The sequence below is a fragment of the Pseudorca crassidens genome, chromosome 7 (assembly GCF_039906515.1).
Source record: "Pseudorca crassidens isolate mPseCra1 chromosome 7, mPseCra1.hap1, whole genome shotgun sequence".
NCBI classification, from domain to species: Eukaryota; Metazoa; Chordata; class Mammalia; order Artiodactyla; family Delphinidae; genus Pseudorca; species Pseudorca crassidens.
Genome location: NC_090302.1, coordinates 75,050,188 through 75,072,643, shown reverse-complemented (window position 1 = coordinate 75,072,643; position 22,456 = coordinate 75,050,188). Strand labels below are relative to the sequence as shown.

The 22,456-nt window shown below is 38.3% G+C and overlaps 1 protein-coding gene across 1 annotated transcript in view; it reads left to right on the top strand.

Annotated features, from left to right (window-relative positions):
* Positions 1 to 4,511: 4,511 nt before the first annotated feature.
* The window catches only part of LOC137227916 (RNA exonuclease 1 homolog), a 51,368-nt gene continuing 33,423 nt past the window's right edge, over positions 4,512 to 22,456 (top strand). Inside the window, exons 1-6 of the mRNA XM_067744553.1 lie at positions 4,512 to 4,833; positions 5,035 to 5,188; positions 10,393 to 11,558; positions 11,984 to 12,073; positions 14,420 to 14,627; positions 15,113 to 15,231. Of these exons, the coding sequence (XP_067600654.1) occupies positions 10,401 to 11,558; positions 11,984 to 12,073; positions 14,420 to 14,627; positions 15,113 to 15,231 (1,575 nt within the window). The 5' untranslated portion in view covers positions 4,512 to 4,833; positions 5,035 to 5,188; positions 10,393 to 10,400. The remainder of the gene's footprint in view (positions 4,834 to 5,034; positions 5,189 to 10,392; positions 11,559 to 11,983; positions 12,074 to 14,419; positions 14,628 to 15,112; positions 15,232 to 22,456) is intronic.

Genomic DNA, 22,456 nt, shown 5'->3' with positions numbered 1-22,456 from the left:
GGAGCTTATCATTATATGACTTAAAAATTTAACTTTCATTAATCTGAGTATTTCGTAAAGTAATAACATGCTTAAAGAATTTGTACTACTACAATTTAAAGTCACTCTAAAATCTTTTAAATGGTAAAAAAATCTAAGACTCAATTTTCAGATTTACTTGACAAGTGATAGGAAGTGAGCTCTTTTTAAAATACAACTTTATTTTAGTAAAATGTATTACATTTATATTTATATTAAATATATATTTATCTAAAATATCATGTGTGTATAAATATATATTTATATAAATATATTTAATACATTTTAATATAATTTTAAAATAATGATATAACAATCACATGCTTGAGAAGTAAACTTGCCTCTGCTTAGCGTCAATTGTTGGTGTTTCCTAAGATTATTAATGGGGGAAAGTTCAGAGTGAGAGTTTACAAAATCAAAATTATCATTTTACTTTTTCTGACAAGAATATTGTTCCTTATAAAATACTTGTGAAAAAATAACAACCCAGGATGGCTCTCCTCTCAGGTCTTGAAAGAGGAGTGGTCTAATTGAAGACAGTGGACTGTTATTACATGAAACCCTATGTTCTCCAGTTCATGCAATCCAAGTATGTTTCTCATATGATTACTCTAATATTATTCACTTTCTTGATATATTTAAATATAGAAATCTGATCATCCTGGTTGGCCCCTTCTTAAATATCTTCAGTAATTTTCTACTAGGTTTGGGGTCATATTATAAGTTCTTAACCAGGCATTCAAGTCTGAAATGATCTGACCATTGAAGAACTTGCCAGTATCATCTCTGGTCACATTCCTCACCCACATTCTCCACTCCAGAATACCTGAAGCTCTCAGAGCTTACCGAACCTGCTTATGACACCTGAGTTTGCTCACAGTGGAATGACCTCTCTCTTACATAGTTTGTCTGGCAAACAATTTCTAGTCCTCTGAGCCTATACAGGAGCATCGTCTCCCTCTCAAAGTGTTTCTGGCTTTTGGAAGTTGAATTAGATCCCTCTGTGCATACCACCTGTGCATCTCTATGAAAGCCCTCATTACCCTGCAACATAATTAACAGTGATTCTTGTCTGTCTCCCAAATTGAGAGTGTGCATAAGACCTTGTTCATTTCTGTAACTTTAATGCCAACCACAGGGTCTGGCACATGATAGGAACTCAAGGTATAACTTTTAGATGACTAAAGTAACAAACGAATGAATGTTCTATCAAAAATTTACTGAAGCCAAATTACCTTATTTTGTTATCATGTTCTATTTTGTTTTTTAAACAGAACCAATCCAGAGTCCAAATGAGCCTGCATTTTGGACAATGTTAGCTAAAGGTAAACTCATAGTAGTTAGGTAGCTGGGAAAATGTTTTGGTTTTCTAAAGTCTTCTGTAAGAAAGCCAAGATCAGTGTAAATTGTTCTAATACTAAGAATTAATAAGTCAACATTTTGCTGCCATCATCACATGTAATAGCAAATGCAAAACAAACCCAGAAATCTGATCAGTGTCACACATTTTCTGATTCTCTCCCCAAAACTCTTATTTTCCTACAAATGTTGCAATCTAGTCATTTACTTTATGATTAAAAATGTTAAATAAGACTCTTGCTCAATATAATCCCTCTTTGTATTTGGAGCAGTATGCACATGGAGAGGCATGAATGAATGCAAGGTATATATCAAAATATATGCATGCATAAAAGTAATATATAAACCATAAAGGTACAATCATGCATGTATAAATGTAACATGCATAGCATTTGTATGTATGCATGTATAAATGTAACATGCATATCATCTATATATACATACATGTATAAATAGAATTCATTTATCACACACATATATGCATGTGTTATAAATGTGAAATATATACCATATTCAGTGGATTCTAACTTGCAGATTCTGTATTTGTGAATTTACCTGTATCTAAAATTTATCTGGAACCCTCCACTTGCAGAACTTTCACAGTCATTTGTGGACACACACAGAGTAGCAAAAAAAATTTAATTGCCTGATGCTCTTGTTCCGAGCTGAGGTAGAACAAAGGACTTCTTTTTTTAGCTCTCATGCTTTAAACAAGTTCCTTTTTTGTGGTCTACGTAGTGCTGGGTGTTTCGCATTTTTGTGCTTTCTGTTGGCGATTTTGCTATTTTAAATGCCCCCCAAGTATAGTAGTACAATGCTGTTTAATGTTCCTAAACACAAGAAGGCTGTGATGTACCTTAGGAGAAAAGTGTGTGTATTATATAAGCTTCATGTAGGTGTGAGTTATAATGCTGTTGATTGTGAGCTCAGTGTTGATGAGTCAGCAGTATATACTAAATAAAGTGTCTCTAAACAGAAACACACACATAAAACAAGGTTAGATATTGATTGGTTGATGAAAAGTAGTGACCAGAGGCTCACAGGAACCTAACCCTGTATTTCCCTTAGGAACAATGATGGTTCAGTATTCACTAATTCAGTGCTCACATAGCTTAACCATGACTACCATGAACAATGAGAATAAGCTGTATACACACACACATATTCACACACAAAAGTAAGTGAAGTTTGTTTACCGTAACACCAATTTATTGTTTTAACAGCTATAAATGCAACCACCAATGAGGACAACCAACGAGATCAATTTTCTCACCCAATTCCAAGTGAGAACAAAATACTTCAATTAAAGGGATACATAAATACTTTCACACATTTTAGTGTCTACATGGTGATACTGTTTTCCTCAGTAAGGTATAGAATATGTAACAAGGTAGCATGGTGGCTGACATCATACCAGAGAGGACATTTACAGTTTTAGGAAAGTTATGGTTCCTAAACGGTGTTCTTCAATGACCACATTGCAGATGACTATTTCCATCTTCCTGTTTTGTAACTTATATTCCTGAAACAGTAAACCAAATGAAGGAGTAGGCAAGTGAACAATATTTAGGATGCAGTTGTCTTAAATTGACAGACTTTTTTAGAGCAGTTTTAGGCTTATAGAAAAATTGAGTAGAAAGTACAGAGTTCTCATATATTCCCCCTGCTCAGTTTCCCCTGTTATTGATATCTTCCATTGGTGTTCCATTTCATAACAAGGCAATATATTAATTTTCCCCAAACCTCTGTCCTACAAAAAGACATTGAAAAAGAAATAGCATCTGATAATACATCTAAGGCCTGTCACCTCAATTCTGTAGTGGATTATTTGACAAGTACAGCCACTTGCCTTTCAGTGCATCAAGAAAACAGAGTCAGTCTTCTTTGTTTAGAAAAGTGATATACAGTAATGACAAATGCTTTAGAAATATTTTGTCTTTTCAAGTAATTAAAATGAGCATCACTGATTTTCTATTACGTATTGAGCACATACTACACTATACATACATTATTATGTCAGCCCTCACAGCAACTCCATGAAAGTTGGTATTATCTCCATTTTACTGATGAGGAAACTGAGGCTTAGAGGAAAAAAAAAAAAAAAAGCTGTCCAAACTTGTAATTCGCTTTTCTATAATTTCCAGTGGTTAGGAATTTCAAACCCTTCTCTAGTTTTGGCCACCACCTTGATAAACAAAATGTACTATAAGTACACCTATTTACAAACACCCTTTTAAGGAATAGCAAAGCAATTCAGGAGCACAGTCCATTTTAACCTAATTTGTTTATTCCCAAAATAATCTCCCTCAAAGTCAAGATATCAGTCATTGACAACTGTGTACATTTCACTCCCCTTGGCCTAGGATTGCACTTGGACAATTACAAGTTTTTTAAATATCAGAGAGTTAGACATGGGAGCTTGTCATTGCTTATTACCAAAATATCATTACCTAGAAAATCATGAAAACCGTTGGAACTTTTGGGTGGTAGGAGGTTGGGGGAAAGGAGAGAAATAGCAACATGGTTATTTAAAGTCACCATTAAATGCCTATTAAGTCAGACATATATTTAGGAAGATATAAAATTTGGCAGTAAAGATATATTTTCATTACTTTAGTAAAAAGACTTTTGACGTTTCTGGATCCAGACATGATTTTTATTATATAATGTATTTTAGAAATTTAACTAAATTTCCATTTCTTTAACATCAAGTACACTAGATTTGATCACGGTAATAAAATGGCAAATTCAGTTCATTTTTTTAATAAACTTATTTATTTTTGGCTGTGTTGGGTCTTTGTTGCTGCATGCAGGCTTACTCTAGTTGCGGTGAGTGGGGGCTACTCTTCGTTGTGGTGCGCGGGCTTCTCACTGCAGTGGCTTCTGTTGTGGAGCACGGGCTCTAGGCGCGTGGGCTTCAGTAGCTGTGGCATGCGGGCTCAGTAGTTGTGGCTCGCGGACTCTAGAGCTCAGGCTCAGTAGTTGTGGTGCACGGGCTTAGTGGCTCCATGGCATGTGGGATCTTCTGGGACCAGGGCTTGAACCCATGTCCCCTGTGTTGGCAGGCAGAGTCTTAACCACTGCGCCACCAGGGAAGCCCGCAAATTCAGTTCTTAAGCCTTGTGGAGAAAGCATTGTAGTACATCATCCTTTTAGCTTAAAAGAAAGTCAACGTATGTCCCAACAGTAGAATTGCATCTTCCTCTCTTGAAGGACTAATCCCTTGTGTGTAATTTCATCACATTTTTAATAGCAATCTCTTCAGAGTCTTGAATTGTTTTTCTTTTATATTATTCAGGGAGGAAGTCTGATACATATTTTAACATCTGGTAACCTGGGTTTGATACCAAATTTTGCCACTTATTAGCTATGTACCAAGGGCAAATCCATAAACTTCTGTGATCCTGGAAAATGGAGCAAAGGACAGCTCCCCCAAGATTGCTGTGAAGGGGAAAGGTAAAAAAGTTAAGAGTACTTGGCCGTAGGGAGTGGCCTATAGCCTTCTCCTTTGCATTGCATGAGGGTAGCGGGGAGAATTCAGTGAAGACTCCGGGTGGTGAAGGCTTCTCTTCAGTTGCTTTGCGATCCTTATTCCTCCAGGAAAACGTGCCGAACAGAGTCACTCTTTCCCATTGCATTTTCTTTCTTTCCTCTCAGACTCTGATGTGAATGCTACAGATGAAGACTACCTGGCAGAACTACAGGAAGCCAAATTAAAGTTAATGCTGGGCCTCTTGTTGATGACTCTCTTCCTTTTTGTCATCCTCTTGGCAACCTGTAGTGCCGTGATGTACAAAATGAAGACAATGAAGTAAGTCTACAGACCTCTGGAGTCTTTAAAACACATGAGAGGAAACACCCAACCTGCTCTCTTTAGTAGAGTGCTAGGCAAACGTGACTCCCAAGTTCATAAGGTATTCATTTTGGCTCCATTTCCCCTATTTGGAAAGGAGCATGGGGCTGTCTCTCAGGGAATATCCCACTTGGACTTTTTCCCAATATTTTAAATAGTCATCTAGAGATAGAAACAACCCTAGTCAATTGGAAAGGATATAGAGAATCTAGAAATGCATTCTCTTTTAATAGCCTTGAAACAAAAGGGCTATGACCTCTGTTCTAAATAGCACATCTGTGTAGGGTCTAACATTTTTCATTCATTTATATAGTGTTATAATAAATAGCTAATACATTGGGTAGAATTCATATATCACTTTAAGATGCTTTTCTAAGCCAAGCTGCAAACGTACACAATTAAAAACAATTTTTGATGTATGTATTTTTTTTTCAGATATAAAAAAGCTTATCAGAGTGGTGAATACTCTATCAACCCAGAGCTGGCAACTCTTTCTTACTTTCATCCATTAGAAGGCGTATCAGACACATCTTTCTCTAAGACTGCTGAGAGCAGCACATTTTGGGGCACCACTTCTTCAGAATTAGGAAATCAGACACAAGGTCAAAATCTAGGACAATGGACATGTTATCCACAGGCTCCGATGAGACAGGCATGAATGATGAGTCAGACTTCAGAGTGAGGAACAGAGAGAGGAACCCACTGATGAATAGACAACTTTAATTTTTTTGTCATAAAAAATAGCTTGGTGACACTCATGTTATGATTTGGAAACTCTGCTGAGACCTTCGAACTTTCTGGTGTTTTAAAAGGAGGGCATATTCAATAAAAAATCTCTCAGCTATAAAAACTATTTAATGGAAAGAAATAGAAGGAAATAAGGTGTGGAAAACTTCATCAAGTAAAACTGATCCTGGAAAGTGACTTAAGGAAAGTATTCATTCTAGGCTGGTTGTTTTTAAAATGAGAACATTTAGTTTTTTACCTTACTTGGGGGCATTTTGAGGACTTTCAGGCTAATCACTACTAACTATGCCCCTCCCCACCACCAAAGCAAAAAAAACACACCTGTTCATGTTTTACTGGCAAAACAGGTGCGCCGTATCAAGAGACAAAACTAGCACTAGAGACTCTTAGCATTCTTCAATTGTTTCCAAGTCATCAGGGTCCTCTCATAGGACAGTAAGATTTAGGACCTTCTAAAGTATCCATAACCATTTGAGATAACATTGTTTTTCAGAAGAAAAGAAAGGAAGGAGGGATCCCAGCCTGTAATTTCCTAGAGGGGGATCCATGGACCCTGAATTTTTTAGAGCTGGAGGACCCTTCCTTCTCTCTTCCCCCAAGCACCCAGGCTCAGTATGTGCTATTGAAAGAAAAGCAAACATCTCAAAGACTAATTGAAGTCATCAGTGACTTATGAGCCTATCTATCCTAGGAGTATTTCAGTTTACAAAGAAGAACAATGGAATAGGGAACTGTTTCCCTTTTAGGAATCAGTTTCAACTGGAAGGATTTTAGGGACATGTACCAGGTCCTTTGTGGATATGTGTTGATGATGGGAAGGGAAAGAACTTGTCCTCCTAAATTCTCACCTACTTTATGCTAGGCACTTTGGTACATTACAGCACACTGAATTCTACTACCCTATGAAAGACAAGTTTATTTTACAGATCAAGAAAGGAGAACTCGGGTAAGTCAGATACCTTGCCTAAGATCACCTGCTAGAGAGAGGCAAAGTTTAGATGTGCTTCACAGCTGAGGTTCTCTCCATGATCCATGAAGGTTAATAGCCAAACTTATTATAAGTCAAAGGATGTTGTTTAGGAACAAGGTAGGCATCCACAAGGCAGGAGATTCCTTAATCCAAGGGTCCGTTCAGCTCTTGGGAAATTGTTTTCTCTACCTGTAGGTTAGGTCTTTATGAACCTTCTTCCCCATGGAGGACAGACACACACTACACCCACCTGATGCGGCCCTACCATCTGTTCTCTAGGTCATTCCCTCCCTCGTTATTTTCTCCCCTGACGCCAGCCCCAACCTCCCCATTGGCTGGGAAAGCTACGAAGCTCCGCCTTCGAGTAGCAACGGACTATATAAGGCGGTACCCTGGCTGGAGAAGAGGCGGTAGGGTGTGTGTTAAGCTTTGCGTGCTTTTGCCGTCAGTGCACACAATTTTCGAAGCCAGAGGAGGTGACCTTGAGCAGTAGCCCATGCTGCCCTCCGTGGGTTACTTTTGCCATTTTCCATGCCCTTTTGACAGCCCCGGGGGTCGGTGCCAGCGTTTGTGCTGCCAGTTCAGGCACCGGGAAATGCGGTGGGAACTGAGTGAGGCAGCTCGTGGCAGCAGCTTGGAGGTGCCCGGAGTGCAGCGGAGCCATGTTGAATCCATAGGTGAGAAAAGGCTTGTGGGTAGAATGTCAGGTGGGCTTGGGGAGGGGTTGGCTACGAACCGTTCCCACCTTTTTACTCCACCCACCCTTGGAAGGGACCACGAATTTTCTTGCTTGGAAAGAGGTGTAAGGGTTGCTTTTGTCTCCAGTACTAATGTACTGTACCTTGAGAAAATTACTCAATATGGCTTTACTATGCCTAAAAGGGCCAAAAGGGATGTTAACTATATGTATTTTTTAAATTGGTATCTCATCCTCAGTTGGCATTACTTGCAGATACCATTGTAGGTAGCATTGTAAAGTGCAGTCATGGTGTTAGGGGCGGGGCATGAAGAATGTCAGGTAGTCCTTACTGAAGTTCGCTTTCTTCTGCCCCCTCCCCTAGCCTAGAAGCGAGGAGAGGGTCATACAGCCCAGGCTGGTGTGTATGTGTGCTGGGAGGAGGAGTGTCTTTTCATTTGTCCCCTGCTGACCCTCCATCCCATGACTAAACCTGGATTTCCTAAACAGGTTGTCTGGACCTCTGATGTGTTTGTTTCCTCTTAAAGGACAAAATAAAACCAGTTCCTTTTTAACTCGTTTCCCCCCATTCCGAAACACCCTTGCATTTCCTTTCTCTGATGCCCATAATCTGTCTCTTCCCCAGCCCTCAAAAAGGGCTGTTTACTCCCACCTACCTACTTAAGGGCAATTCCTATAGAGTGGCTATTATGGGCAAGAGGAAAACAAGCACTTGCCTTCGAACGAGGAATCAAGTTGTTAAGAGTTCCCAAGAGTAAATCTTCCCAGCATCGCACACCCAAGTTCAGGAGCCTTAAGGGCTAGTCCTTAGTCCCTCTTACTTCGCCCCTCCCACGTCAAGTGTGTTCGACATATACCGAGCAGTGAGGGTGCTATGCAAGATCCTGTTTGAGGACGTTCTTCGAGAGCCTTTTGGGTGGTCACACTGTTCCTGAAACCGTGGAGCAGGGGCGTCCCAGGGACATTCGGGAAGATGGTTGGCTTAGGCGGGTCATCCGCAGAGAATCTCCGCCCCAGTAACAGAGAGCTCGGCTCTACGTGGGTGGCCACCCCGCCCCCAAGGCTCCGGAGGGGGGGAGCGGGGCGGGGCCAAAGTCACGTGGCCAGGGAGGCAGGGCGAGGAGTGTGCTGTGGACCGGCGTGTGCGGACCGGTGATGGCAGCTCCTGGGAACGCGGGATCCTAGAAAGGCATGCACAGTAAGATGCACGTGCGTGGTCTTGTGTGGTTTTATCCTCGCTTCCTGTCACCCATCCGCAGTATGGAATTACTCTAAGGAGCTTCCTGGGCTCTGGGGAAAGGTGATGGGTGGGGTGGGACCCCGGTTGTGGCGAAGAGGATTTACAAGTCAGAAGGAGCTGTTTCCAATCACCTGTAGCCTGAGCGAAGGTTGTAAGTGTGCCTCAGACTTCAAAATTTGCCCTCCAAATCTAGCTTCTGATGGAGCAAAAAAGTTTTAAACTTCTGACATGGAGGGAAAGTACAGCTTTTTGTTTGTTTTTTCAATAGCATCCCAACGCACTGCTTAAATAGCCTTTCCTGAATCATGGCAACCAGATAAAACCCAGCTTAGGCCAAAATGCAGTTCTAGCTGGTTACCCAGAGTTTACTCCCCTTTCCAAGTTTATTTAAAAAGCAATTCGCGCCATTTGTTTATGTTTGGAACATAGAATAGTTCTCATTCTTGTGCCGGCTCTTCGCCTTCTTCCTACTCCATCAAAATGCCCCGCACCTTTGTTACACACGTTGTTTTGGATTGCAATAGAGTTGATTTCTTAATAGAAAACAAATGGTAAATTGAAACGCTAGCGAGCCAGGAGAAAGCTCATTGTGTAAAGAGGAAGCACATGTGTGTTATCAAAACATGTAGGTTATCTAAAATAAATTCAGAGTTTTAACGAGTGTAATTTGGACATCTCATATCTGAAATTTCTTGTTTGGGAGAAGAGAGAAGTATGTAAATTATCCCATAATTTCCATAGGAAAGTATATCTTGGAGAGAGGGAAGAGGTGGGGATTTCCTTAGTGAAAAGTCAGGAAAGGAGCTGCCAGGTATTGTGAAGAGCCATGACCAGCAGCCTGATCTCTTGTCGCTATCCTGGGTTTCCTCAGGAGTGTGGATCCAACTGGCCTGGAGTTCTATTTTTTTGATTTTGTTTCAGGTTTTTTTAACGGTTCGTTGGTTGTGGAAGGGTGTGTTTTGCTTAATTTGGTGTTTGAGGCATTCTGTAGAATATCAGGGCCCTTAGTGAGAATGTTAAGAACCACTAAATTAAGAAAACTAATGTTTTTTAAAAACTTTCTTGTGACAGAGGAGATATATTGGTGTGTGAGACTATGTACAGTTCTGTGTAAGAGGCATTCGACTATTTGAACTATTACCAAATTGTCACTGATTGGTAAATAATAAGGTGAATCGTGTATATCCAAACCGTGTCATGTTTGACACAGTTTAATATGTATACACGTGGCCTATCTCACAGATGTATAGTTACTCTAGTAATAAGACACGAATGTACTTTAATGTCATGGGAATGAGCTAGACATTTGAAAGACTTAATCAGTGATAGCCGTTGACATTCTCATTCCAGGAACTGACCTGTTAGTCAACAATTCCCTGCATTTAAGGCTGGGTTTGGAAAAGTTAATGTCCTTGTGATAGGAAACTCATTGTCCAGGATATTCTGGAATCCACATTTCATCTTAAGTGATGTTTAAAGATAAACTCATCTTCCATTAACAACACTAGGCACAACTATGGAAGAATTGGAAAGAATCAACAAAGAAATCGAGTCAGTCAAGGCTGAGGTTGCAGAAAAGCGGAAGAGGCTCTCCAGGTTTACTTTAGCGCTTGAAGAGCTATCGCAAAGCCCCGTGGCCTCCTTGAGTGACACAATTGTGAGACAAGGTTTTCCTGAAAATAGCCTGCTCCCAAAAGAACAGTGGAATGAACCGTCAAAGAGCAAAGAGAGTCAGCCTAGAAAGTACGTGATGGACCACAGATGTCCAGCAACTGACCTTGAATATGATCCCTTGCTCAATTATTCTGCAGGGCTTCTTGGGGCATCTAAAGCAAAGCAGGGTGAGACTGACAGGCAGCACTTCTGGAAAAAATCTGTGGGTGGAAATTGCCACAAGTCCCTGGAGAGCCAAAGACCTTATGTTTCACCAATACGAATTAAAATAAATCTTCAAGATTCTGATGAAGATGACCTTGTAATGGATGTACCTCCAATCATTCCTACTTCTAAGAAATCTAAACCATTTAGAGGCTTTAAATATCAGAATATGGATGAAAAGATACAAGTATCGCCCCTGGAGGAGAGAAATCTTCAGATCAGTGGTATAGAAGAGGAAAAAATAGATGAAACCCAGCTAACCACACAAACAGATGATGACAGTAACAAGTTCGAACCACCAAAATCACACCTGAAAACCTCACTAGATACTAAAACTAACATAAACTTGTGTGTTGTTAAAAACCACATTTCTAAGATGGAAAGCTTCGATGGTGAGGAAAAGCATGTCTGTATTTCAGGAGGAAGTATAACTTGTGCACCGCTCAGTGACAAAGAAATACAGAAGGAAAGTCATAATGAAAGTTATCCAAAGAGCAGAAGACATGTAAATACAATTGATGATACTCAAAAAGAAGAAACTGAATGGCGATACTCACCAAGCCAACTCCAGTTCTCTTATTCAGACAATCATGTGAAAGACAAAGTTCTGAGAGTACAAGACGACAGTCAAGACTTCACTACTTTTGAAGACAACAGATTAGTTGAATTTGATTTTGGTAAGGAATGTACTGAAGATGACACTCCCTCTGAGGCTGATGACACTGTGAAGGAATGTCTTCGAATTTTCAATAAGTTCACACGAAGCAAAGCTCATAAGGGAGAGACTGCTAAGCAGGTTGGTCACTTTTTAAAAAATCCTTTTCCTAAATCTAAAGGAGTTTCCCTTAAATATATATTCTCTATATTCTAAACTATAGAATATATATAACATCTATTATATATATTTCTAATACTTATGATTAATAATGTATTAAAATAAGGCAAAACCTTGGTAATTGGCCAGCCATCATGTCTTGCAGACTTGACATTTTCCAGAGACCCTGGTATTATGTACAGTAACTTACAGTTGATTTCCCAAATTAGAGGTATCTTTTATAGGAATCTATGCATGTCAGATTATCCAAATTAAATTATTTTTTCTGAATTATTTTTTAATAATTTGCCTGGCATTTTGTAGCTTGGATTCCTGTGGCTCTTCAGGAAACATAACTTTGCTTTTACTACCCTGAAATTGGATAAGTCTTATCTTTTTCCCATTAGCCTTCAGGAAAGCAAATGGAATTAGATATGCAATATTACCAAAACATTTCTGGACCGAAAAGGAGGATTGCACACACTGCCAAGTTTGATGTGAGTCACTTTGTTTCTCTTTCTCTCCCACTTCCCACCCTCCCGGTCTCTCTCAGCAGTTTGTGAAGTACCTACCTTGTCATTTCAAGCTTTAAGTATATTCCAGTACTTGTTATCCTATTATCCACTAGGGGGCGCAAGTGGGCAGTCAATAAATTTCTTGCCTACCTGTAAGCATTTTCTGAAACCTTCATTTTTCTCCCCCATTATCTAACGTTTTCATTAAAAGAAGGTATGTTGTTTTTGTATAACCTTTTATCTATAAATTAATATGGTCAAACCTTATTATTTTCAGATTCTGTATTTGCAAATTTGCCTCTTCAGTAAAATTAATTTGTAACTTTAAAATCGAGACTCATGCTTTTGTGGTCCTCTGTACACAGGCGCAGTGGCCAAAAAAATTGAATTGAATCGCCTAACATGCACGTTCCCAACTAAGTTTGAACAAGGCAACACTGACTTCTTGTTCAGCTGTCATACTGTTAACCAAGGTCCTTACCTGCGTCTGTCTGGTGCCATGTTTTCTGCATTTTTGTGTGTTTTGTTGGTGATTTTGTTATTTAAAATGGTCCCCAAGTATAGTGCTGTCTAGTGTTCCTTGGTGCAAGAAGGCTGTGCTGTGCCTTACAGAGAAAATGTGTGTTAAACAACTTTGTTCAGGCACGAGTTTTTAGTGCTGTTGACCACAAATTCAGTGTTGATGAATCAGCATTATATACTAAATGAAGTATCTTTAAACAGAAACACGCATATAACAAGGTTATGAAACATTGGTTGATGAAATTGCTGTGACCAGATACTCACCTGTAATGGTTCAGTATTTGCTACTTCATTGTTTGCGGGACTCTGTAGAACTTAACTAGCGTGAGTAAGGGGAATTGACGGTAGTTTTTCAAAGCAATTTGAACCTCTTGTAAATTTATATTATAAATGCTGAAGTTCTTTTATGACATGTAAAGAAACTGTATAAACACTGCAGCGAGTATTATTCCTTTAACACTTTTGTGTTAAAAAGTGCTATTTAACACAAACTTTATTTCTCTGCTCTAGTCTCTGTATTATTTTTACTTGGTACATACTGACAGCAGAATCTTCTGCATGGCATAAAAAGACTATGTTTCTAAGTCGCAAATAAGACCCTGAATTCCAGTTCTTTACAGAATAGTTGAACATGCTTGAGCAAATTATTTAATTTCTCTATTTCATTTTCCATATCCGTGAAATGGAGATAGTGAATACCTGTGCATCCCGGGGTCAGATACTATAGATATTTACTAAACTAGTTTCTCTCCCCTTCTCTCTTATGAAAAAGGTTTTTAGGAGGCTAACCTTGTTTCTCTTTAATTGCAAGTGATGTGGTGGTTAGTTTTCACATTACTGTGCTATATAACTTCCCCCCAAATTCTTATATTTAAATGATTGTCGGTTTCATCAGCAATTTTTTAAGAATACATTCTCACAAATAGAAGTAACTGGGCAAAAGAAGATAAAGATTTTTATGATTTTAAAAATATGTTACCGGGCTTCCCTGGTGGCGCAGTGGTTGAGAGTCCGCCTGCCGATGCAGGGGACACGGGTTCGTGCCCCGGTTCGGGAAGATCCCACATGCCGCGGAGCGGCTGGGCCCGTGAACCATGGCCGCTGAGCCTGCGCGTCCGGAGCCTGTGCTCCGCAATGGGAGAGGCCACAAGAGTGAGAGGCCCGCGTACCGGAAAAAAAAAAAAAAAAAAATGTTACCATATTGCCTTCTAGAAGAGTTGTGACAATTTACAGTCCTACACAGTGTTCCAGGGTTCCCTTCCCACAAACCTTACAAAAAATGGGTATTATCATTTTTTAAACCTGTAAATCTGAGTGAAATTTTATTTCCTTAGTTTATATTACATTTCTTTGATTACTAGTGAAGCTGAACATTTTTTCATATGTTCCCTTCTTTTCTCATAATGAACGTTGCTGTGGAGAAGTCTGATGCTAGCCTGCTATTTCTCCCTGTATGGGTCACCTGATACGTCTGCCAGGTTACCTAATGGATTCTTTTCTTAACTTTGAATTTCAATAACTTCATTAGGATATGTCTTATTACCACTTTTACCTGCATACAAAGTGTCATTTTCTTATAAGATTTAATTTTCTGTTATTTCAAGAAAAAAATGTCTTAAATTATATGCTTAAATTGTTCAGTTTTTTTTATTTCTGGGAATATTCCAATTATGTGTATATCGGACTACATGTAGTATTGTGAATGTAGTCAATTCCAAAGAGCTTTTGTGCAAAAGGAAAGTGAAATTATCCATCTTATCCATTTTTAAAATCAGGATTTTTTTGTTTTATGTTGATGCTCTATAGGTTCCAACCAGTAAAGAGATCACTAGGCCATCCAGGGGACCAGTCCCACCATTAATTAGTCACACTGGAATCCTTCAGGCCCAGCAACAGGCAGTGCAGATAATGGCTGCCATTAAGGGTGGGCAGGCTTTTGTTGCTGCTACTTCAGAACAGGAAAAAAATACATTTGCATGTCCAGCCTCTCAGACCCAAAGGAAAGCCTCAGGAGGTATGAGAAAATCTTCTTTTTTTTAACTCACTTATTTAATAAATGAGGTTTTACCTTATTTTAAAAATGTTTCTTATGAAGTCCATATATTCCCCATTATAGTTAAGTCAATCACCTAGAGCTTTACATGAAATAATACGATTAGCTTGATATCTAAATCATTTATATTGTTTATCTCTGTACGCTAGGCAATAAAAGGTAGTATTTTGCATGCATTCTTACATGGAGCAAGTTGCTTTATAAATTATTTAAATTTGTTCTAGGTTATACTGGAGGTGGTTATTGGGACCCTTTTGTGTTTGCATTTTGTTTTCTTCAAGAAAAAAAAAATATATGTATATATATATAGAGAGAGAGAGAGATCAAGCCTATAAATGAAGCATTGTGAAACTTTGAGTTGATGATTGAAATAAACTCATCATCTGAGACTAATGACATTAAAATTTACCTTTTCCTTTTTCTCTCATTCATTTTAAACTTCTTAGAAAATTCATGTACATCAGACAGCCTTCATGGGGATGTAGCTCTTTCAAAGGAAAATCCAACTGCAAAGCCAAACAGATCACACATTCCTGTGGAAAGTATTGCTTCTTTTCCTGTAAAGGTACTATAAACTAAGTCTGAAGATAAGAATTTTATTTCTAATTACCATCATATACCCGTATATAGAGCCCCTTGGAGAGTGGGTATATTCTTCTCTCCGAAGACCCCTAATTCAGATAAATGCCAAACCTATTGAAGAGAAATTTCAACCTTTTTTGGTTACCCTTAGATATAGTTATTTTCATATTATCATGGGATGTGTGCCTGTGTGTCACTTTTGGTTAATTTGGTTTTCCTATCCTTGGAAACATTAGGCATTTTTTCAGACCTAAAATATCTGTAGCTATGATTAATTTAAGCTGCCTCAGAGTTTTTCAGAGAAAAGTTTTACATTGGAATATGCCTTTCAAGCCACATCCAGTGAGGGTTGTATATGTGTACATATGTGAGAGAGACAAGGAGACAGAGAGACAGACCTTTAGAAAATAATGCCCACTAGTAATATGATAGTACAACCTTTCCTCTTTAGTCAATTTTCCCCTACTTGTGGCAATGATTTTTTTTTCTTTTTACCAAATATTCTTTAGCAGAAAACTACCGGTCAGTTTTAAGGCTTTGTCCCTCCTAAAAGTGAGGTAGATTAACTCATCCTAGAATTCTTAGTCTTTTTAAGTCCGTCAAAAGGAATGCTCACCTTGTTTCTAGCTGGGATCGTTTTAATATTGAACATGCAAAGATTGTCATAAATTTAAGTCCAAACATTTTTCTTAATGAAAAGGTAACTGAAAGGCATTGGGACATATATTTGTTTTAAGAATAGTAAACTGGGACTTCCCTGGTGGTGCAGTGGTTAAGAATCCGCCTGCCAATGCAGGGAACACGGGTTCGAGCCCTAGTCCGGGAAGATCCCACATGCTGCGGAGCAACTAGGCCCGTGCGCCACAACTACTGAGCCCGCGTGCCTAGAGCCCGTGCTTCACAACGAGAGAAGCCACCGCAATCAGAAGCCTGCGCACCACAACAAAGAGTAGCCCCCGCTCGCCGCAACTAGAGAAAGCCCTCGCGCAGCAACGAAGACCCAATGCAGCCAAAAATAAATAAATAAATTTATAAAAAAAAGAATAGTAAACTGCACACCTTCTTATACGCTGATCAGAGGACCAAACCATGGTTCTAAGAATCTGGATATGGAAACAGCAAAGGGATTAGATGGGTAATCAGATCAGCCTTAATAATGGTGGACATACAGGCAGCTGTCCCCCTTCTCCCTTTTGTGAGTGTAGATAATTTATGCCTTGCATTTATTCTACTTCTGATGAATTTAAAACTTGAAATTATTTTTAAATTTAATTTTGGATATAAAACTTAGCTAAGATAGTTATACTTTCATACACATAGTAGGAATGTTAAACAGAACACACATGTATTCTTCTTTTCTCTAATCAATTTTATATTTAACAAGATGTTGAAACATAAAGTGGCTCATCAGAAAAGGGCCATAGGAGAATCAGAATCCTCGTCCAAAGTACCTGATGAAATAAGACAACGCTATGTCAACCTCTTTTTTGAGAAGTATTTGGGAGTTTATAAAACAGGATGAGGCTTTTAACAAGGTCAATACTAAACAATGTAATTTATCAGAAAACACACACACACACACACACACACACACTCTTAGTAACTATTACTTTGACTAAAGAACTCATGAGGCACAACTAGCAAACAATTTTATTCAGTTTCTCTCCACTACTTTTTTGAAGCCAGGCTGTGGACCTAGTTTTTTTCTCCCTCTTGAATTACTTTTCTGGTCTTGGTAATTTGTAAAAAGTACTCTGGTTACTTTTTTTTTTTTTAATAATTAAACTCTTTATGTTGGAGATTCATCAGGTTTTTTTAAAAATTAATTTATTTATTTTTGGTTGCATTGGGTCTTTGTTGCTATGTGCAGGCTTTCTCTAGTTGCAGCGAGCAGTGGCTACTCTTTGTTGCGGTGTGCGGGCTTCTCATTGTGGTGGCTTCTCTTGTGGAGCATGGACTCTAGGTGCACAGGCTTCAGTAGTTGTGGCACATGGGCTCAGTAGTTGTGGCTCGTGGACTCTAGAGCACAGGCTCAGTAGTTGTGGTGCACGGGCTTAGTTGCTCCGCAGCATGTGGGATCTTCCCAGCCCAGGGATTGAACCCATGTCCCCTGCATTGGCAGGCAGATTCTTAACCACTGTGCCATCAGGGAAGCCCCTGGTTACTTTTAGTGGTAAAACTGTCTTAGTCCTGAGATTTCATATCAAAGCAAGTAGTTTATTAATCTGAGTTGTGTCTCCCCCTTTATGTACTGTCTAGTGAGCCACAGTCCCCACCACTCCCTATTAGGCACACCTGCTACACTCATTTATAAGCCATGCCTGGTTTCTTGGCAGCACCTGTATTTGCAGTTCCTACTCAAAACCTTTTTCCCAAATTGAAACCTTTCAGATCAGTGGCAATAGCTGTAGCTCTCACCCCATGCATATTTTCAAAATCCAATGTGGAGTGGTGAGGATGGTGGCTTACTAGATAGAATAAGTTCCATCTAAAGGTGGGCAGATACCTCTTGGCTCCATCTGATTATTGCAGTTTGGAAATTCAAGTTCAAAATGTACAGATTTCTAATCTTCCAATAATTTTTATCTTAAAATCTCTACTTAAAACACTGTTAGACAAATACATGTCTGAGCACTAGATTTGGGCTTTGTGCTGCCCTTCCTCTGACTGAGGTGAATTCAGATGACTCTGGAGGTTATTTTAAAAGACCATGGGTGGATGAAACAAGAGGCAGATTTCAGATCGACATGAAAAAGACCTTTGTAACTGATATGCTGTCCATAAAACAGATTCACAAAACAGTGAGCTGCCAGTTGCTAAAAGTGTTTGGGATATAAGCTAAATTGTCATCACAACAGGAGATTCATGCATTAGGAGTGAGGAAGGGTCAATTTAAGAATTCTTTTTATTAACAGCTTTATTGAGATATGATTCACATACCCTACAATTCATCCATTTAACATATATAGTTCAGTAACTTTAGTATATTCACAGGGTTGTGCGATCACTGCCACAATTAATTTAAATACATTTCCATCGCCCCCAAAAGACACTGTTTACCCTTCATCTGCCATTCCCCCACTCCTCCATATCTCCCAGCCCTAGGAAACTACTAATTTACTCTCTATTTCTATTTATTTGCCTATTCTAGACATTTCATGGAAATGGAATCATGTAATATGTGGTTCTTTTGTGACTGGCGTAATGTTTTCCTCTAGCATAATGTTGTCAAGGGTCATCCACGTTATAGCATGTGTCAGTGCTGAGTAATATTCTGTTTTATGGATATACACATTTTATTTCTCCATTCATTAGTTGATGGACATTTGGATTATTTCCATTTGGGGCTATTATGAATAACAAACATTTGTACAGAATGTTTATTTGTATTTGTGTACAAGTTTTTGTGTGGACAAATAGTTACATTACCCTTAAGCATATTTCTAGGAGTAAAATTGCTGGGTTATATGCTAGTTCTACATTTAGCTTTTTGTGGAACTAACAAACTGTTTTCCAAAGTGACTATATCACTACATTCCCACCAACAACATACAGGGGTTCTGGTTTCTCCACATCCTTGCCAACACTTGTTATTATCTGTCTTCTTTCTAGCTATCCTAGTGTGCATGAAGTGGTAGCTCATTTGTAGTTTTGAATTGCATTTCCCTACCAACTAACGATGTTGAACATACTTTCATATACCTGTTGGCCATTTGTATATCTTCTTGCAGAAATGTCTATTCAAATCCTTTGCCCATATTTTGCGTTGTCTTCTTACTGTTGAGTTATAAGAGTTGTTTATGTATTCTGGATACAAGTCTCTTAGATAAAACATTGGCAAATATTTTTTCTTTTCTGTGGGTTGTCTTCTCACTTTCTTGATGGTATCAGTTGCAGCACAAAGTTTTTCACCGTGATGTATTCCAATTTATTTTTCTTCTGTTGCTTGTGCTTTTGGTATCATATGTAAGAAAACTAGGTCACAAAGAGTTATTTCTTTTTTTTCCTAAGAGATTGAAAGTTTTAGTTTTTACACTTAGGTGTATGATCTGTTTTGAGTTGAGTTTTGCATAATGTGTGAGGTAGTGGGTCCAACTTCATTCTTTTGAATGTGGATATCCAGTTATACCACCATTTGTTGAAAAGACTATTTTTCCTTATTTAATTTTTGTGTCATTTTTGTCAGAAATCAGTTGTAAATATAAGAGTAACTGACCATAAATTCTGAGCTCTGGTTCTCTTGCTTTGATCTCTATTTCTGTCCTCATGCCAGTACTACACAGTCTTAATTACTGTAGCTTTGTAGTAAGTATTGAAATTAGAAGTGTGAGTTCTTAAAATTTGTTGTTCTTTTTCAAGAACGTTTTGGTCCCTGGCATATCCATATAACTTTTAGGATCAGCTTGTATTTTCTGCAAAAATATCAAGTTAGGATTTTGATAGAGATTGTTCTGAATCAGTAGATCAATTTGTGGAGTATTACCATTTAACAATATTAGGTCTTGTGAGCCATGAACATGGGATGTCTTTACATTTATTTAGATCTTTAGATCCTTTCAACAGTTTTTGTAGTTTTTCAGAGTACAAGTCTTGAACTGCTTTTGTTAAACTTATTCCTAGGTGTTTTAATCTTTTTAATGCTATTGTAAATGGAATTGTTTTTGTAATTTTATTTTCAAATTATTCATTACAAGTGTGTAAAAATACAATTGATTTCTGATCTTGTATCTTGCAACTTTGCTGTACTTGTTTATTAGTTCTAATCATTTTTATTGAGTTCCTTGGAAGTTTCTTTATAAAAGATTATATCTTCTATAAATAGAGTTTTATTTTTTTCTTTCCAATGTGGGTACTTTTATTTCATTTTCTTGGCTAATTTCTCTAGGCATAAACTCCAGTATGATATTGAATAGAAGTGATAAGAGGAGCCATGCTTATCTCTTTCCTCATTCTAGGAGAAAAACTTTCAGTCTTTCTTCATTAAGTGCAATAGTAACTGTGGGTTTTTTATACGTGTCCCTTCTGTTTCATCTAAATTTTCTAATTTATTGGCATATAGTTGTTCATAGTATTCCTTTATAATTCTTTTTATTTCTGCAAGTTCTCTAATGATGTCTTCTTTCATTATTGATTTTATTATTTATTTTTTTTTATGGCTGCATTGGGTCTTCGTTGCTGTGTGTGGGCTTTCTCTAGTTGCAGTGAGCAGGGGCTACTCTTCATTGTGGTGCACAGCCTTCTCATTGCGGTGACATCTCTTGTTGTAGAGCACAAGCTCTAGGGCATGCGGGCTTCAGTAGCTGTGGCACATGGGCTTAGTTGCTCTGCAGCATGTGTGATCTTCCCAGAACAGGGCTTGAACCCATGTCTCCTGCATTGGCAGGTGGATTCTTAACCACTGCGCCACCAGGAAAGCCCTCATTTATTTTAATAATTTGAGCCTTTTCTTGGTCAATCTAGCTAAAGTTTTATCTATTTGGTTGATCTTTTCAAAGAATGAACTTTTAGTTTTTATGATTATCTCATTTTTAATTCTTTATTTTACTTATTTCCACTCTAATCTTTATTATTTGATTCCTTTTGCATTCTTTGGGTTTAGTTTCCCATTAAAATTCTAGTTGCTTAAGGTGGAAGGCAAATTTACTGATTTGAGATCTTTTTAATATAGCGATTTACAATATTAATTTTACTCTAAGCACTATAGGTGCATCCTATATGTTTCATTATGTTGTGTTTCCATTTTCATTCATCTCAAAGAACTTTTAAGTTTCCCTTTTATTTTTTTATACATCTTTATTGGAGTATAATTGCTTCACAATGTTGTGTTAATTTCTGCCGTACAACAAAGTGAATCAGCTATATGCACACACATATCCCCATATCCCCTCCCTCTTGAGCCTCCCTCCCACCCTCCCTATCCCACCCCTCTAGGTGGTCAGAAAGCACCAAGCTGATCTCCCTGTGCTATGCAGCAGCTTCCCACCAGCCATCCGTTTTACATTTGGTAGTGTATTTATGTCAGTGATACTCTCACTACATCCCAACCACCCATTCCCCCCGTCTCCTCAAGTCTGTTCTCAACGTCTGCATTGTTATCCCTGCCCTACCACTAGGTTCATCAGTACCATTTTTCTAGATTCCATATATGTGCATTAGCATATGGTATTTGTTTTTCTCTTTTTGACTTACTTCACTCTGTATGGCAGAGTCTAGGTCCATCCACCTCACTACAAATAATTCAGTTTCATTCCTTTTTATGGCAGAGCGATATTCCATTGTATATATGTGCCATATCTTCTTTATCCATTTGTCTGTCGATGGACATTTGGGTTGTTTCCATGTTCTGGCTATTGTAAATAGTGCTGCAGTGAACATTGTGGTACATGTCTCTTTTAGAATTATGGTTCTCTCAGGGTATATGTCCAGTAGTAGGATATGGTCCTACTGGGTCATATGGTACTTCTATTTTTAGTTTTTTAAGGAATCACCATACTGATCTCCATAGTGGCAGTATCAATTTATATTCCCACCAGCAGTGCAGGAGGGTTCCCTTTTCTCCACACCCTCTCCAGCATTTCTTGTTTCTAGATTTTTTGATGATGGCCATTCTGGCTGGTGTGAGGTGATACCTCATTGTAGTTTTGATTTGCATTTCTCTAATGATTAGTGATGTTGAGGATCTTTTCATGTATTTGTTGGCCATCTGTATGTCTTCTTTGGAGAAATATCTATTTAGGTCTTCTGCCCATTTTTGGATTGGGTTGTTTTTCTGATATTGAGCTGCATGAGCTGCTTGTATATTTTGGAGATTAATCCTTTGTCCATTGCTTTATTTGCAAATATTTTCTCTCATTCTGAGGGTTGTCTTTTCTCTTGTTTATGGTTTCCTTTGCTGTGCAAAAGCTTTTAAGTTTCATTAGGTCCCATTTGTTTATTTTTATTTCCATTTCTCTAGGAGGTGGGTCAAAAAGGATCTTGCTGTGATTTATGTCATAGAGTGTTCTGCCTGTGTTTTCCTCTAAGAGTTTTATAGTGTCTGGCCTTATATTTAGGTCTTTAATCCATTTTGAGTTTATTTTTGTGTATGATGTTAGGGAGTGTTCTGATTTCATTCTTTTACATGTAACTGTTCAGTTTTCTCAGCACCACTTATTGAAGAGACTGTCTTTTCTCCATTGTATAGTCTTGCCTCCTTTATCAAATATAAG